Raw genomic sequence first — 17,874 nt, 5'->3', positions numbered from 1 at the left:
TTTTCGGGATGCTCTTCCTCAGAGGGAGCAGCATCAGAAGCAGCAGGCTAGCGCCTTCACGCTAACCCCTTCAGAGAGGACACAGGGTACAACACAGTCTGCCTTTTCACTTACTACACACACACACACAGGTCAGAGCCTTCAGATACATACCCTCTAACCGAGCACATTGGGAAAACTCTGCCCCCTTACGTACACACACCTCCTTACCTCACACTACACCACACACAAATAAATCTCATAAGATTCTCGGTGCAGACTTTAAGCCTTTCTATCTGGAAATTATGACCATGTGTTTGTTTGTGTGCTCATCGATTCCTGTGTGTGTGTTACCTGTAGGATGTGGTCTAGCTGCTGCAACAGCTCCATGTCTGTTGATGTTCTTCTCTACTGAACATGTGTAGGATGTGAGGGATTGTAAGGTACTGTAATTCTGCATCCAGCTTCTCCATGGAGAAATAATATTCTACACACAAAGTCAAATACACTGCATACTGTCCGGGTCCTTCTCTAGAAAAACAGAGGGAAATATGTAATTATACTCTAGTACAGGGGTATTCAACTCTTACCATACGAGGTCCGGGGCTTGTTGCTTTTCTGTTCTACCTGATAATTAATTGTACCCTCCTGGATTCCCAGTTATAAATCAGTTACTCATTAGAGGGAAAAATTTAAAAAGGCAGTGGAACTGGCTTCAAGGTCGAGAGTGTAGTTTGAGATCTCTAGTATATACAAAGTCATACCATGCAAGGCAGGGAATGGCTGTAACGGGCGTCGTAAGGATTAGACCAAGGCGCAGCGAGAACGTGTATACTCATCTTCTTTATTAAATCAAAAGAAGGAAAAAAACAAACAAATCACGTATACAAAACAACGAACAACACTAAACAGTCCTGTCAGGTGCACAGACACAAAACCGGAAACAACTACCCACCAACCCCCATACATAGGACCTTCAGAGGCAATGAGGAACAGCTTCCTCCAATTGAAGGTCAATCAACAAACCCTAAACATAGAAATAGAAAGACTAGACTGAACATAGAAATACACTAACATAGAATATAGACCAAAAACCCTGGAACACTCTGAACAAACACCCCTCTTACATAAGCACATAGACCAACAAACCCCGAGACACTCTAAACAAACACCCCCTGCCACGTCCTGACCAAACTACAATAACAAAATACCCCTTTACTGATCAGAACGTGACAGTACCCCCCCCAAAGGTGCAGACCCCATATGCACCTTAAACAAAACACACCAAACATTTTTTTTTAAATAATCCCAAACTAAAGGGAGGGAAGGGAGGGTGGCCACCGTCACCGACGGTTCTTGTGCTACACCCCCCCTCCCCCAACCCCCTACTACAGAGGTGGCTCAGGCTCCGGCCTTACTCCCCAACCTACCCTGTCCACCCCCGCTAAATACTCATTAAACTTTACCCCTCCCGAAGTCTCTGGGCTATGGCGCGTCGCTGAAGACCTCGGGCTGATGTGTATTGCTGGAGACCTCGGGCTGATGCGCGTCGCTGGAGACCTCGGGCTGAAGGGTGACTCTGGCTGCGCCGATTCTGGACTGTAGGGCAACTCTGGCTGCGCCGATTCCGGACTGTGGGCCGTCTCTCTCGGCTCCGGACTGTGGGCCGTCTCTCTCGGCTCCGGACTGTGGGCCGTCTCTCTCGGCTCCGGACTGTGGGCCGTCTCTCTCGGCTCCGGACTGTCGCCGGACACTCTGGACGAGGCACTGTCGCCGGACACTCTGGACGAGGCACTGTCGCCGGACACTCTGGACGAGGCACTGTCGCCGGACACTCTGGACTAGGCACTGTCGCCGGACACTCTGGACGAGGCACTGTCGCCGGACACTCTGGACGAGGCACTGTTGCCGGACACTCTGGACGAGGCACTGTCGCCGGACACTCTGGACGGGGACTGCGCACTGAAGACCTGATGCGTGGAGCTGGCTTAGGAAGTGCCAGACTAGGGACACGCACCACAGGGCTAGTGCGAGGAGCGGGAACAGGACATCCTGGACTGGGCTGACGCACTGGAGGCCTGGTGCGTGGTGCTGGCTTTGGAGACGCCAGACTGGAGACACGCACCTCAGGGCTAGTGCGGGGAGTGGGAACAGGATACACTGGGCCGTGAAGGCACACTGGCGGTCTCGAGCGCAGGACTGGCACCACCCTTACTGGCTGGGTGCCCGCTTCCCCCCGGTAAATGCGGGACACTGGCACCGAGCATACCGGCCTGTGGATGCTTGGCCTCGACGCCGTGCGCATCACCCCATAGCACGGGGCCTGACCAGTACCGCTCTGCCTATGGTAAGCACGGGGAGTTGGCTTAGGGCTCAACCCTGGCCCAGCCAAACTACCTGTGTGCTGCTTTCATGCCAACCGTGTTCCAACAAAACACTCCCGGTCCTCTCCAGCCTTCCTCCATGGTCCCTCTCCGGCTAGGATCTCCTCGCAGGTCCACGACTCCCGATAGCTCCTCTCCAGCTCCTTAACCCGCTGCTTGGTCCGTTGGGGGTGGGTAGTTCTGTAACGGGCGTCGTAAGGATTAGACAAAGGTGCAGCGGGAACGTGTATACTCATCTTCTTTATTAAATCAAAAGAAGGGAAAAAAAAATCACGTATACAAAACAACGAACGACACTAAACAGTCCTGTCAGGTGCACAGACACAAAACCGGAAACAACTACCCACCAACCCCCATAGCACAAACACCCCTATACATAGGACCTTTAATCAGAGGCAACAAGGAACAGCTGCCTCCAATTGAAGGTCAATCAACAAACCCTAAACATAGAAATAGAAAGACTAAACATAGAAATACACTAACATAGAACATAGACCAAAAACCCCGGAACACTCTGAACAAACACCCCTCTTACATAAGCACATAGACCAACAAACCCCGAGACACTCTAATCAAACACCCCCTGCCACGTCCTGAGCAAACTACAATAACAAAATACCCCTTTACTGATCAGGACGTGACAATGGCAGAAGTGCTGTGCCTGCTTATATGTGCAGTGTCACTGTTAACACTGCCAGCTTCAATCTCACCCAGTTGTGCAGGTGTAGTGGTGGCTATACGCAGGCATACTCAGTATTCCCACCTATTTATCTAAAGATATACTCACCTATACTCAGTAATTACCATTGAGAATAATTGAATGGTGGAACAATTGAACGATCCATCTTAATTCCTTTCATCTCTGGCATTATTAAGTGGGGGAAAGGACTACCTATAGCTAGCTACCTACAGCATATAGACAATTGTTGATAATTAATTAATACTCACCTGATTGCAGTGTAATGGTCAAAACATGGTGTGCCAATCTGTGTATGCTAGGGCTGGATAGTCTTGAACAATCCTTGCACAGTGTACAGACGGACACACGCAAGCACACGCACACCTGTTTGGTATGATAGCTAGCTAGCTTTAGCCTTTAGCTCGATGCTTTGTGGCTTTAAATATAATCTCCCTGTTGTCTGTCAGTAAAGCCACCAAGTATTGAAGGAAGTCAGCTAGCTAGCTAACTAACATTACTTGTTGGTGGCCCTTATTTATAACTAACCTGGCGACAGCTAGCTAGCTGGAGTGATGGTCAGGTAACGTCAGATAGTCACACAGCTTTTACTTTGAAAACAGCTAGCACAAGTATCTTGTTGCAGCTCCTTCTCTACACCCATACCGTCTCTGTTCATTAATTAAATCTTGTGGACGAATTAAGAAAAATGTATTCATGCAGTCAAAATGATTATCCGTCTTAGTTGTTTAAGTTCGGATATTGATTGACTGAATTGTGAAGTAACCTTACACTATATTTGACTTACACTATATTTGGGTGAATTGCGACTCAGTGAAAGCAGAAGGGTATTGAAACATGTTTTGATGGTATATGAACCTCAGAATGAACTGCATGTCCCTGAATGGCAAAATAATTAGTTTTGTGAAAAAGGCTCCTTGCAATTTAGGAGACATTGGGCTATTATGGAATTTGGTACAGGGGGTTTTTGGAACAGATGTATACTCCTCAATAGTATCTAAAGTGATTGATGATGCATTGTGATACAGGTAGATACAGTATGTTGTTTTGTAGTACATAGATTTTACTGTTGTTGCTTGTGTTTTGTTCTGTAAATTGCTCATCCTCGCCTAAATAAAATGTAAACTCTTGGTCTTTGTCTGTTTTTGATTGGTTTGACCATGCATCCGTCTTTGTGTCGTTCATACTTATTTGTGTGTGACTTGAAGCACAAGGGACAAATCTGCCCGTAACAACACCTGTGAGGCAGCCCTACACTCTTACAAAAAATTGTTCCAAAAGGGTTATTTAGCTGCCCCCATAGGAGAACCCTTTTTGGTTCCAGGTCAAATCTTTTTGGGGTTCTTGGTATAACCCTTTTGGGTTCCATGTAAAACCATCTGTAGAAAGAGTTCTACATGGAACCCAAAAGGTTTATTCAAAGGGTTCTCCTATGGGGACAGCTGAAGAACCCTATACGTTTCTAGATAGCACCTTTTTTCTAAGAGTGTGCCTCCCAGGTAGATTTTAATCCAACCCCCACTGTTACTGTTATAGGCTTGAGTAAAGCCTGCGTTGACAAAGTATCTTCCATGTATGAAAGGATGCTATGAAAATGTAATACTATAACTTTTGTGAGAACATCTCTAGCTTTTAATACCATAACACAAGTACAAGACAGTTGGTCTTCACTGCAAGCACAAATATATGCCCAGTTATCTAGTGCACTACACATTTATCTACTAGAGAACGCTAATAATAGTCAATGTAACAGAACATCTTTTACATGACTCAAAATGGCCGCCATTCACCTCACAACATGGCTGCCAAACTCTTTATAAGACAGGGATGGATGTTACATTACCCTGTGCTCACAGTGACCATAAGACAGTGAGTGAAATCCTGCAGATTACAAAGCTGAAAGAGTCTACTGATGGTGAGGCTGAAATACAGACCCCCTAAGCTTTGTGAATAAACTATAAATCATCCACCAGCAATGTTCTAAACCTCTAAGGGTGACTCAAACACCTAACCACAATTGTTTTGACTGCTATCGTTATACTTTTTACTCAATACTATCCCCGTTTTCCATCCTCATTGCATGGAGTACTGGAGGCAACCACAAGGGGTGCTGTGACCGAGGCTGCCTGGCCAGCAACGAGGGGCCCTGCTCAGGAAGCGGCGTCTCCTGTAGACACGTTGCCCTCCTCTTCATCGTCGGCCATCCCCTTCAGGTGGGAGCGCTTGAACTCCTCAAACACCATCTCCTCTTCCAGCTCGCTGCTCCCAAGAAATGTGTGGATGGACAACAGGACAGATGTAAAGCCAGAGAGGTGGCAAGACAAGAAGACAGACAGACAGACAGATAAGCAAGAAGGTACGTGTATGAAAAGACAGACAGGTGTTTAGACACAGACAGACAGACAGACAGACAGACAGACAGACAGACAGACAGACAGACAGACAGACAGACAGACAGACAGACAGACAGACAGACAGACAGACAGACAGACAGACAGACAGACAGACAGACAGACAGGTGTTTAGACAGACAGACACAGACACAGACACACACACACACACACAGAGTCAGGTAGGCAGCCAGAAAGACAGACCAACAGTGATTGGAAATAAGCGGAAATACAGACAGAAAGAAATGAAAGACAGAAAGATAAGAGGAGGAAGACACAGAGGCATGGTCAGAGAGAAACAAGAGAAAGACAGATAGAGAGATAAAATGTGTCCAGGTGCATGTTCAGAATATGACACCCTCCACGGATTAACTGTACTTGCGATCATAATCGCAGTTGATCAATCATGTAATCACATATGACTTCTAAGCAAGACATGGAGGAAAGATAATCCAATTTTACCTTTCCCTCACTTCAGAAGGCAAAAGATAACAACACGAGTGATTAGATTTCATGGGTTAGTTACTTTTGGACTATGGAGTGAAGCCTTGAAAGCTTCAGAAAAATGCAACAAACACATGCACTCATGCCCACATCTTGAAATAAAAATATTTGTACCTAGGTCAGGTTTTGGGTGCATCAGTGTGAGTGGCAGCTCTACTCCCACCTCACTGAAGTAAAACAAAAAGGATACAGATTAACCGCACGTATAATATAAGCAACCATAACAAACACTCACACAAACACGCGCAACTGCACACACACACACACACTCTTAGAAATGCAATGCTGAATAAGATAAAGCCATCATACCTAGATCCCATTATTCTACGAAAGCATAAAAGAGAAATAAAACGTATTAAACACACAAAATAAAGAACATAATCAATAACAAACACAAACGCACACGCGCCGCACACGCACACATACAGTGGACTGACCCGCCGATGATGAGCTTAACCATGACTCTGTATGACACCAGGATTCCTAGAACCTCCTTCAGCACACCTTCTTTAACACTGTAGGGCAGGATAGAGAGAGAAAAAGAGAGAGAGAGAGAGAGAGAGAGAGAGAGAGAGAGAGAGAGAGAGAGAGAGAGAGAGAGAGAGAGAGAGAGAGAGAGAGAGAGAGAGAGAGAGAGAGAACGAGGTGAAAGGAATGGAAATGAAGAAAGTATCACCAGTATAAAAGGCTACTTGTATCGCCCTATAGTGTTGCCTTTGTAGTATCCTAATAATGACACACTTTAATATGTTTCAATAAGGGATAACATTTGTGTTCAGGAAGCAACGCCATGAATGTTGCAGATAGAAATGACAAGAGTAGAGCTTACATGATTATTGGTTTAGAGATAAATCCCAGCAAACCGGGAACATTCCATAAGATTCCCATTCAGTTCTCGTTAGGGTTTATCTAACATTAGGATGATAACGTCCCATAAACATTCAAAGAATGTTTTCCATTTAAAAAATATATGTATATAACTGATTTTCTTAAATGAACTGTAACTCAGTAAAATCTTTGAAATTGTTGCATGCTGCTTTTATATATTTATTTTTTCAGTGTAGAATGTTTTTATAAAACATTTGCCTGATGTTGCATGAATGTTCCCAGAACACATTTTTTCTGTTCTTTAAAAGGTTCCCAGAATGTTTCATTCAGGTGAGTTTTTGTGTTTTGGGAACATATAAACAGTATATTTTGTGATGTCCCCATAATGTTCTCACCAGACTGTTCCCACAACCTAATGAAACATTCTGGGAAATGTGTTTTTGTACAGTACTAGTCAAAGGTTTGGACACATTATGCCCATACCATATAGATATATATATATATATATCAGCAGGGACAGGGAAGCTGGTCAGTATTGAAGGAATGATGGGTGGCGCTAAATACAGGGACATTCTTGAGGGAAACCTGTTTCTGTCTTCCAGAGATTTGAGACTGGGACGGAGGTTTACCTTCCAGCAGGACAATGACCCTAAGCATACTGCTAAAGCAACACTCGAGTGGTTTAAGGGGAAACATTTAAATGTCTTGGAATGGCCTAGTCAAAGCCCAGACCTCAATCCAATTGAGAATCTATGGTATGACGAAAAAGATTGCTGTACACCAGCAGAACCCATCCAACTTGAAGGAGCTGGAGCAGTTTTCCCTTGAAGAATGGGCAAAAATCCCAGTGGCTAGATGTGCCAAGCTTATAGAGACATACACCGAGACTTGCAGCTGTAATTGCTGCAAAAGGTGGCTCTACAAAGTATTGACTTTGGTGGGGTGAAAAGTTATGCACGCTCAAGTTTTCTGTTTTTTGTCTTATTTCTTGTTTGTTTCACAATCAAAAATATTTTGCATCTTCAAAGTGGTAGGAATGTTGTGTAAATCAAATGATTCAAACCCCCAAAAATCTATTTTAATTCCAGGTTGTAAGGCAACAAAATAGGAAAAATGCGAAGTGGGGTGAATACTTTCGCAAAGCCACTGTATACCGGGGGGTACCAATTTCAGAGTCAATGTGCGGGGGCAATGTTTTTTTGAGGTAGAATGTACATGTAGGTAGTTATTAAAGTGACGATGCATAGATGACAACAGAGAGTAGCAGTGGTGTAAAGAGGGGGTGAGAGGGGCTGAGGCACTGCAAATAGTCTGGGTAGCCATTTGACTAGATGTTCAGAAGTCTTATGGCTTGGGGGTAGAAGCTGTTTAGAAGACTCTTGGACGTAGACTTGGCGCTCCGGTACCGCGTGCTGTGCGGTAGCAGAGAGAACAGTCTATGACTAGTGTGCCTGGAGTCTTTGACAATTTTTAGGACCTTCTTTTGACACCGCCTGGTATAGAAGTCCAGGAAGCTTGGCCCCAGTAATGTACTGGGCCGTTCGCACTACTCTCTGTAGTGCCTTGCGGTCGGAGGCCGAGCAATTGCCGTACCAGGCAGTGATGCAACCAGTCAGGATTCTCTCAATGTTGCAGCTGTAGAACCTTTTGAGGATCTGAGGACACATGCCAAATCTTTTCTGTCTCCTGAGGGGGAATAGGTTTTGTCATGCCCTTTTCACGACTGTCTTGGTGTGCTTGGACCATGTTAGTTTGTTGGTGATGTGGACATCAAGGAACTTGAAGCTCTCAACCTGCTCCACTGCAGCCCCGTCGATGAGAATGGCAACGTGCTCGGTCATCTTTTTCCTGTAGTCCACAATCATCTCCTTTGTCTTAATCACGTTGAGGGAGAGGTTGTTATCCTGGCACCACACGGCCAGGTCTCTGACCTCCTCCCTATAGGCTTTCTCATTCTTGTCGGTGATCAGGCCTGCCACTGTTGTGTCATCGGCAAATGTAATGATGGTGTTGGAGTCGTGCCTGGCCGTGCAGTCATGAGTGAACAGGGAGTACAGGAGAGGACTGAGCATGCACCCCTGTGTTGAGGATCAGCGTGGCGGATATGTTGTTACCTACTCTTACCATCTGGGGGCGGCCCGTCAGGAAGTCCAGGATCCAGTTGCAGAGGGAGGTATTTAGTCCCAGGGACCTTAGCTTATTGATGAGCTTTGAGGGCACTGTGGTGTTGAACGCTGAGCTGTAGTCAATGAATAGTATTCTCACATAGGTGTTCCTTTTGTCTAGGTGGGAAAGGGCACTGTGGAGTGCAAAGGAGATTGCATCATCTGTGGATCTTTTGGGGTGGTATGCAAATTGAGTGGGTCTAGGGTTTCTGGGATGATGGTGTAGATGTGAGCCATGACCAGCCTTTCAAGGCACTTCATGGCTACAGACGTGAGTGCTACGGGTTGGGAGTCATTTAAGCAGGTTACCTTAGTGTTCTTGGGCACAGGGACTATGGTGGTCTGATTAAAATATGTTGTTATTACAGACTCGGACAGGGAGAGGTTGAAAATGTCAGTGAAGACACTTGCCAGTTGGTCAGCGCATGCTCACAGTACACATCCTGGTAATCCATCTGGCCCTGCGGCCTTGTAAATGTTGACCTGTTTAAAAGTTGCGGAGAGCGTGATCACACACGGAACAGCTGGTGCTCTCGTGCATTTTTCAGTGTTATTTGCCTCGAAGCAAGCAAAGAAGTAGTTTAGCCTTTCTGGTAGGCTCGTGTCACTGGGCAGCTCTCGGCTGTGTTTCCCTTTGTAGTCTGTAATGGTTTGCAAGCCCCTCCACATCCGACGAGAGTCAGAGCCGGTGTGGTACGATTCAATCTTAGCCCTGTATTGACGCTTTTCCTGTTTGATGGTTCGTCGGAGGGCATAGCGGGATTTCTTATAAGCTTCCGGGTTAGAATCCCTCTCCTTCAAAGCGGCAGCTCTAGCCTTTAGCTCAGTGCGGATGCTGCCTGTAATCCATGGCTTCTGGTTGGAGTATGTACGCACAGTTACTGTGGGGACGACGTCATCAATGCACTTATTGATGAAGCCAATGACTGATGTGGTGTACTCCTCAATGCCATCGGAGGAATCCTGGAACATATTCCAGTCTGTGCTAGCAAAACAGTCCTGTAACTTAGCATCTGCTTCATCTGACCACTTTTTTATTGATCTAGTCACTGGTGCTTCCTGCTTTAATTTTTGCTTGTAAGCAGGAATCAGGAGGATAGATTTATGGTCAGATTTTCCAAATGGAGGGCGAGGGAGAGCTTTGTATGCGTCTCTGTGTGTGGAGTATAGGTGGTCCAGAGTTATTTTTCCTCTGGTTGCACATTTAACATGCTGATAGAAATTTGATAAAACAGATTTAAGTTTCCCTGCATTAAAGTTCTCGGCTACTAGGAGTGCCGCCTCTGGGTGAGCATTTTCTTGTTTGCTTATGGCGGAATACAGCTCATTCAATGCTGTCTTTGTGCCAGCCTCTGACTGTGGTGGTATGTAAACAGCTACAAAGAATACAGATGAAAACTCTCTTTGTAGGTAATGTGGTCTACAGCTTATCATGAGATACTCTACCTCAGGCAAGGAATAGCTCGAGACTTCCTTAGATATCGTGCACCAGCTGTTTACAAAAATACATAGACCCGCCACCCCTTGTCTTACCAGACACCACTGTTCTATCCTGCCAGTACAGCGTATAACCAGCCAGCTGTATGTTGATTTTGTCGTCGTTCAGCCACGACTCCGTGAAGCATAAGATGTTACAGTTTTTAATGTCCCGTTGGTAGTTTCATCTTCCCAGTAACTCGTAGATTTTATTGTCCAAAGATTGCACGTTTGCTAGCAGAATGGAGGGAAGTGGGGGTTTATTCAATCGGGAAGTGGGGGCTTATTCGATTGCACCCTCCCTCAAAACATGAGAATTCTGTGGCATTGTGTTGTGTGCAAAAACTGCACATTTTAGAGTAGTCTTATATTGTCCACAAGCTGCACTTGTGTGATGATCATGCTGTTTAATCAGCTTATTGATATGCCACACCTGTCAAGTGGATGGTTTATCTTGGCAAAGGAGAAATACTCACTAAAAGGGATGTAAACAAATGTTTCAAATATTTGAGAGAAATAAGCTTTTTGTGCATATGGTACAATTCTGGGATCTTTTATTTAAGCTCATGAAACATGGGACCAACACTTTACATGTTGCGTTTATATTTTTGTTCAGTGTATAATCATCAGCACGACTGGACATTTTTTGTATTTTGAGAACATTTGACACGACCTAACGAGTGTTCTGGGAACTTTCACAGAACCAATTTTGGTTTGCTGGGATGTCTGTTCTACACAATATATCTGAATGTTCCATAGTCGTGTTCAGTCGGCACAAACAAATGAAAATGTTGCGAAAAGGTAAAGGGGAGGTAGAAGCGTTTCTCGTTTTCCAAATGTTTTGCTACGGAGTGTCCTAATGAACACAACACAGATTGTCCTCCAGCATCACCACTTGTTTTACTAGCTGGCGATGGCTGACGGGATACTCACATGCTAGACGATGCCAGATTAGTGTCTTCATGCTTCAACTTGCCATCAACAGCTATGCCCCGCCTCTCCCGGTTGCAGATCAATAGCGGAGTGAGGGTGTACACTTTCTTCAGGCTTGCACCAGCAGCAACAGCATCCCTAGACCAATGGGAAAGTCCGAGTTAGACATTTTGGAGTGCTTTCCAGGTTGTATGTATTGCAGTCACACTGCATAGCTGATTCTAATTATTCAAATATAATTTCCATTGAGGTTTAGTGCAGTTTAAACATGTATTCACTCAAAGGCTGGATGCTTACCCAGATTCCTCTAAGGCCACCGCCCTCACGTAGCTGTCATTGGAATACAAGACCACAGTGGCCACCTGGTCCACTGAGAAATAAAATATAGAGATAGAATGTGTAGGACATCTCCAGTCACGTTGAAGACTAACTTATAGGGCACGAGTCAGGCTTCATAACATTTTTACATTTACATTTTATCAGACATTCTTATCCAGACTTACAGTACTGAGTGCTTACATTTTCAAGTTTTTTCGTACTGGTACCGCGTGGGGAATCGAACACATAACCCTAGCGCTGCAAGTGCCATGCTCTACCAACTGAGCTGCACAGGACCCATAAAGTCTTTATAATGCCTACATAGATACTTTACAAATCATTTAGCAATATAATAAGGGTAATATGATATGTTCTTACATCTGGGGCTTTGCAAATTGCGGGGTACTGCTTGTTACAGTTTTGATATAATATAGATCTTGTTCATTCGCATATGTGTCAGTGTTGAAAGTTTGCCACATGTGTTGGTCTTTCCTTACCAGAGACAATGATGTTCTTCACATTCTTGTTGGAGCTGTTTGTGACGTCGACACACACATTAATGGGCTCTCCATGGTAGTAGATCTGCAAGGGAAGGAAATAATGTCAGAGAGGAGGGCTCCTTGTGGCAGCCAATGTTTTGTTGTGGCCATATGACCATATGGAACTCTCTGAAAAAATCCCAGGCTTTGTCCAAGGTCTATAAATAAAATTTATACAAGCAATGCTTGACATGTTGGACCCCATTGAACAAGCCCCAGCACATGTAAAAGCTGGGGTCGTGTGTATCAAGCGTCTCAGAGTAGGGGTGCTGATCTAGGATCAGTTTTTCATTTTAGATCACAGTGAATAAGATAACATGACAGGGGGGACCTGATCCTATATAAGAAATCCTACTCTTAATACATATGACCACTGGTCCCACTTTCAACAAACACTATATATAGTGCATTCGAAAAGTATTCAGAGCCCTTGACTTTTTCCATATTTTGTTACGTTACAGCCTTATTCTAAAATGTATTAAATATTTTTTTCTTCCATTATCAGTCCACACACAATAGCCCATAATGACAAAGCAAAAACAGTTTTTTAGAAATGTGTGTAAATCTTTTACAAATAAAAACATGCAATATCACATTTACATAAGTATTCAGACCCTTTACTCAGTACTTTGTTGAAGCACCTTTGGCAGCGATTACAGCCTTGAGTGTTCTTGGGTTTGAAGCTACAAGCTTGTAACTCCTGTATTTGGGGAGTTTCTCCCATTCTTCTCTGCAGATCCTCTCAAGCTCTGTCAGGTTGGATGGGGAGCATCGCTGCACAGCTATTTTCAGGTCTCTCCAGAGATGTTCTATCAGGTTCAAGTCCAGGCTCTAGCTGGGTCACTCAAGGACATTCTCCTGCGTTGTCTTGGCTGTGTGCTTAGGGTCATTGTCCTGTTGGAAGGTAAACCTTTACCCCAGTGTGAGATTCTGAGCGCTCTGGAGTCAGTTTTCAACAAGGATCTCTCTGTACTTTGCGCCACTCATCATTCCCTCGATCCTGACTAGTCTCCCAGTCCCTGCTGCTGAAAAACCTCCCCACAGCATGATGCTGCCACCACCATGCTTCACCATAGGGATGGTGCCAGGTGTCTTCCAGATGTGATGCTTGGCATTCAGGCAAAAGAATTCAATCTTGCTTTTATCAGACCAGAGAATCTTGTTTCTCATTGTCTGAGAGTCCTTTGGTGCCTTTTGGTAAACTCCAAGTGGGCTGTCATGTGCCTTTCACTGAGGAGTGGCTTACTTCCGGTCACTCTACCATAAAGGCCTGATTGTCCTTCTGGAAGGTTCTCCCATCTCCACAGAAGAAATCTGGAGCGCTGTCAAGAGTGACCATCGTGTTCTTGGTCACCTCCCTGACCAACGCCCTTCTCCCCGATTGCTCAGTTTGGCTGGGCGGCCAGCTCTTAGAAGAGTCTTGGTGGTACCAAACTTCTTCCATTTAAGAATGATGGATGCCACTGTGTTCTTGGAGACCTTCAAAGCTGCATAAATGTTTTGGTACCCTTCCCCAGATCTGTCCCTCGACACAATCCTGTCTCAGAGCTCTACGGACAATTCCTTCGACCTCATGGCTTGGTTTTTGTTCTGACATGCACTGTTAACTGTGGGACCTTATATAGACAGGTGTGTGCGGAAAAACAATTTAATCCATTTTAGAACAACGCTGTAATGTAAGAAAATGTGTAAAAAGGGAAGGGGTCTGAATACTTTCCGAATGCGCTGTAGATGCTTCACTAATTATTTATGAGCAAATGCATAAAATCTAAGGCCAGTGATGTGTTGTTAACTCTAATGGTATCCTACCCACCTCCTTGTCAAGACTCGCCTCCAGGTGCAGGGGCTTGTCGGACATGACAAACTCACGGGTGGTTTTCCCAGAGGGGGCCGTCCCGCTATTCTCCGGGGCATACTGCAGCTTCCGGATCATCAGATGCACTGTACTCCTATAGAGGAACGAGAGAAGGGGGAAGGGAGAGGGGGAGAGGAAGAGAGGGAGTGGATGAGAAAGAACCATTGTTATGGAATATGTTAGCTAGTTTAGACAGCATGCTACAGCTCACTACCAATTCCACACTCCATTCCCCAAGGGAACCGTGTCCAGGTGCTGAGCCTGGTTGATAACGAGACAGGTGCTGCCAATTATGTGATTGTCACTGACCCAGCTGGAAAAGCTGTGAGACTGCTGGTTTAGTTTGGTGTCCATGAGGCCTTTTGTTTGTTTTTGAGTCTTTAGTTTGGGCATGCCTTTTGTATTTTTCCTTTTCTACATATTTATGTTTTGTCACCAACAGAACAAATAATAATCAGTTTGGACTGACCGACCAAGAGATCAAGAAGGAGCTGGCCCTTTGCCTAAAGGAAGATGGCTGTCTCCCTGGGCACATTTCTCACAAAAAATGTACACATTCATTCAAGTTACAGACCATGTACAGTGAGGGAAAAAAGTATTTCATCCCCTGCTGATTTTGTACGTTTGCCCACCGACAAAGAAATGATCAGTCTATAATTTTAATGGTAGGTTTATTTGAACAGTGAGAGACAGAATAACAACAAAAAAATCCAGAAAAAACGCATGTCAAAAATGTTATAAATTGATTTGCATCTTAATGTAACTAGGCCTAGGACCCCTAAACAAAGCACGTGCAACAACATTGGTAGGCTAGTTATTGGTTTCGTGACACCATCCATCAAAGTTTGTTGTGATATATAGCCACAACCGGCTATTTCTGTTAAAGCAGCTCTCCAGGGCCGATGGTGGAGACTTGGGGTTAGGAATGGGGGTTATTTGGGACAGAGAAAACTCCACTGACCGTTTGCGGACTTTGGCCTCCTGGCTCTCCGCACTGAAGGCTTTGACCTCAAACTCCACGACACATTGCTACCAAGACAACCACAGAGCATGCTCACAATCAGAGATACATTTTTCTTAAATTTTAGATTATATGAACTGTATACGTCAATCGTCACAATGTAAAAATTCTCAGAATACAAAATACAGTATATGCATTTAAAATATAATGAACAAATATCACATAATATAATGAAGCAATGTAAGAAACAACCAGGTCAAGGTTCACGATGTTTACCTTCCCAGAATCTTTAGGGCCAGGCTGCAAACCCACTGAACAAGGCAGGTTATCAGGGAACTGAAACACACACACACAGAAAAATGTAATTAAGATGAACGAGAGGTGTGAGTGTGTGTGTGTGTGTGTGTGTGTGTGTGTGTGTGTGTGTGTGTGTGTGCATAATGAGGCGAGTAGGCCTATGTGAGTTTTGTGTTTTCCTTGACATGTATATGTGTTTTTAATTTGCAATGTGCATGTACAATAAAATGTTGGTATCTCTTGAGGTCCTTGACCCTCACCTCGAAAAAGAAAGGGAAGGCATTGTCTCCCAGTTTGCGCAGCAGTTTGCCCTGCATCTTGGTGTGTGTGGACTGCTCCCTGTCCTGCATGGGTGGATACACCTGACGGATGGCCATGTAGATCTCCCTACGAAAGGCAATTCCCATCACGTCCATATCGTCACGACCGTACCGGAACGTGCAGGACAGCTGGACGAACGCTAGGGGGCGTCAAAGATATATGATTACATTAAGTACTGCTATTTTCAATGGTTTCTCAATAAGAGTTAAAGTAAAAGCTATTTATTTCAAAAGTTGTTCCATTTTATATAATTTTTTAACTCAAATCACTTGCTGAATTGACTGCCTTCAATTAAAATGGAGCCCAACGCTGTTCCACACATACAAGCACATACACTTGCCCATGTGCACATGCCCACACACGCACACATTTGGTGAGATGCAGACCTTTTTTTCCTTTGAGGACCTCAGGGTCAACCAGTATGACACCATCTATTGTGAATGAAGAACAGCATAGGTTAGAATTTACAGAATTAGACAAGACGGCGGCCAGGATTCAAACCAATGCAGATTAGCAACGGGTGCACAGCAATGGACTTCTAAAGGCCATTTCTCAGAGGTTTGTGGAGATCACATTGGTTGTTTATCTGCAGGTAGTTTATCTGCGTTTGATTGATTCCTGGCCAAAGGCTCTGAAGAATTAATTACATTGATGTAAGTGTTTATTGCTAAGGCTCTTATCTAAAGCAATACTGTGAATCCAGTAAGCCATTTGAATGAGGGGTTTCAATTAAAGGGACATTACAATATCTAAGTTTGTCAGATGTTTTCTGACCTCAAAAGTGTCCTTTGAGAAAATTCGACATCCTAGGTCATCTGTTATGTAGATTCAGCTAGATCTGGCAGAATTTGTATCAACTGTGTGTTAGATTGTTTGATGTGCAACGCCCTTAGTGTGTTATGTGTTTGCTGTGTAATGATTGGTTCGTTTTTGACTTGTTGAGTTGCTGATTGGTTCACGGCCGGGTTGTTTTAATTGACAAAGAGAGTATGAGCTGAGCTTACCCACTGGGTCGACAGAGTCCACACGATCCACAAAGTCCCTCTTCGCCATGTATACTCCAACCTGATCAAGTACAAAACATAAAATCATACCTGACATCACTAGGAATTATGTCAACACATTAGCACATGCATGCACACAACACATAAACACTCAAACACATGTAAACACTTCACAGCATTCCAAACCCACTTGCAAGCAGTTTATCATTGGGGAAAATGTGTTACGTATCCTTTAACACACACACACACACCTCAGAGGAGTAATACATTAATCTAATCTCAATGTAATCTGTCATACGCATGGCTTCATCCGTGTCACCTGTTAACGCCATCACTTTGCCAACGACACCAAAATCATGAAATATCTAAGTGAATAGTCTCTTTCCACAGCCTCTTGACACAAGCAACTATGGAAAGAGACTACTGGGGGATATGTAAGAGCTAAGTGAGCAGAACTATTGTTAGGTTTCCTTGTCGAATACAAGTCCATGTGTGAAATATCAAGAATAGTCATATTTTGTTATTATTGCATTATGCCACTATAACAATAATGCTTAGCACACAGACACAAACAGACATGCGCACGCATACCTGCAAACACACGCACATACGAACACACACACACACACACTCACTCACCGACTTGTCCTTGGCCATCTTCTTGAAGATTACGTTCTTGGGACTCATGGTGGCAAACTGGAAAATCTATGAGTATGAGATCTATGGGTTTACGGAGAGAGAGGGAGAGAGAGAGAAGGGAGGGAGATAAATAATTGATTAGACAAATCCCCAATGCTTTCTTTACTAATGCCATTATTAATTTGAACAACCACCCAGTATTTACAGTTAAGTGAAGAATATCCTAATAAATACAACACTGCGTGCATTTTGAACATGGTATCTGACAATGACATACAAACTCCTCCTGACACAAACCCCAAATCAACATTAAATTGACATATGACATCTCAGCAATGCCAAGCATCCAATACAATTGTTTCCCATCGTTCCCCTCCCTGCCTAACTGCTATCCATCATTGTAACAAACTGTTTCATTTACAGTAGCCCAGTGTGACTGCATACACACTTAAAATGCACACACACACACACACAAACAGACCTGTGTTGCTAGAGCAGGAGACAATCGGAGGAGAACAGTGGTGGAGGGACTTGTATTTGTACCCTGTATCTGTCAATGTATTCCCTGACCAATCAGGTGAGTC

At 44.2% G+C, this 17,874-nt stretch overlaps 1 protein-coding gene across 2 annotated transcripts; it reads right to left on the bottom strand.

The window, feature by feature from the left end:
• Nucleotides 1-4,669: 4,669 nt before the first annotated feature.
• On the bottom strand, nt 4,670-17,874 carry saga (S-antigen; retina and pineal gland (arrestin) a). Of its 2 annotated transcripts, XM_029704000.1 has the most exons (16): nt 17,772-17,873; nt 17,291-17,371; nt 16,652-16,712; nt 16,034-16,078; nt 15,587-15,786; nt 15,306-15,365; nt 15,030-15,097; nt 14,027-14,162; nt 12,172-12,256; nt 11,654-11,726; nt 11,357-11,494; nt 6,392-6,469; nt 6,264-6,278; nt 6,069-6,121; nt 5,913-5,922; nt 4,670-5,319 (listed from the first exon to the last, which is right to left on the bottom strand). In XM_029704000.1, exons 2-16 carry the CDS (start codon nt 17,336-17,338, stop codon nt 5,211-5,213), a joined length of 1,179 nt encoding a protein of 392 aa, XP_029559860.1. In that variant the 5' UTR covers nt 17,339-17,371; nt 17,772-17,873; the 3' UTR covers nt 4,670-5,210. The 2 variants fall into 2 exon arrangements, with proteins under 2 accessions (XP_029559860.1, XP_029559862.1); XM_029704002.1 differs by lacking the exon at nt 5,913-5,922 and having other exon boundaries at nt 17,772-17,874.

The sequence above is a fragment of the Salmo trutta genome, chromosome 21, assembly GCF_901001165.1.
Source record: "Salmo trutta chromosome 21, fSalTru1.1, whole genome shotgun sequence".
In the NCBI taxonomy this organism is placed as follows: domain Eukaryota; kingdom Metazoa; phylum Chordata; class Actinopteri; order Salmoniformes; family Salmonidae; genus Salmo; species Salmo trutta.
The sequence above is the reverse complement of the archived record's forward strand: the minus strand, read 5'-3'. Positions and strand labels throughout refer to the sequence as shown.

Coding starts and splice junctions, on each gene's coding strand:
- saga (XM_029704000.1), bottom strand. CDS start 17,338: ATGAGTCCCAAGAACGTAATCTTCAAGAAGATGGCCAAGGACAAGTCG. Junction 15,098..15,305: donor GCCCTAAAGATTCTGGGAAG/GTAAACATCGTG, acceptor TTGTCTTGGTAG/CAATGTGTCGTGGAGTTTGA. Junction 14,163..15,029: donor GAGGCCAAAGTCCGCAAACG/GTCAGTGGAGTT, acceptor GTTCCTCTATAG/GAGTACAGTGCATCTGATGA.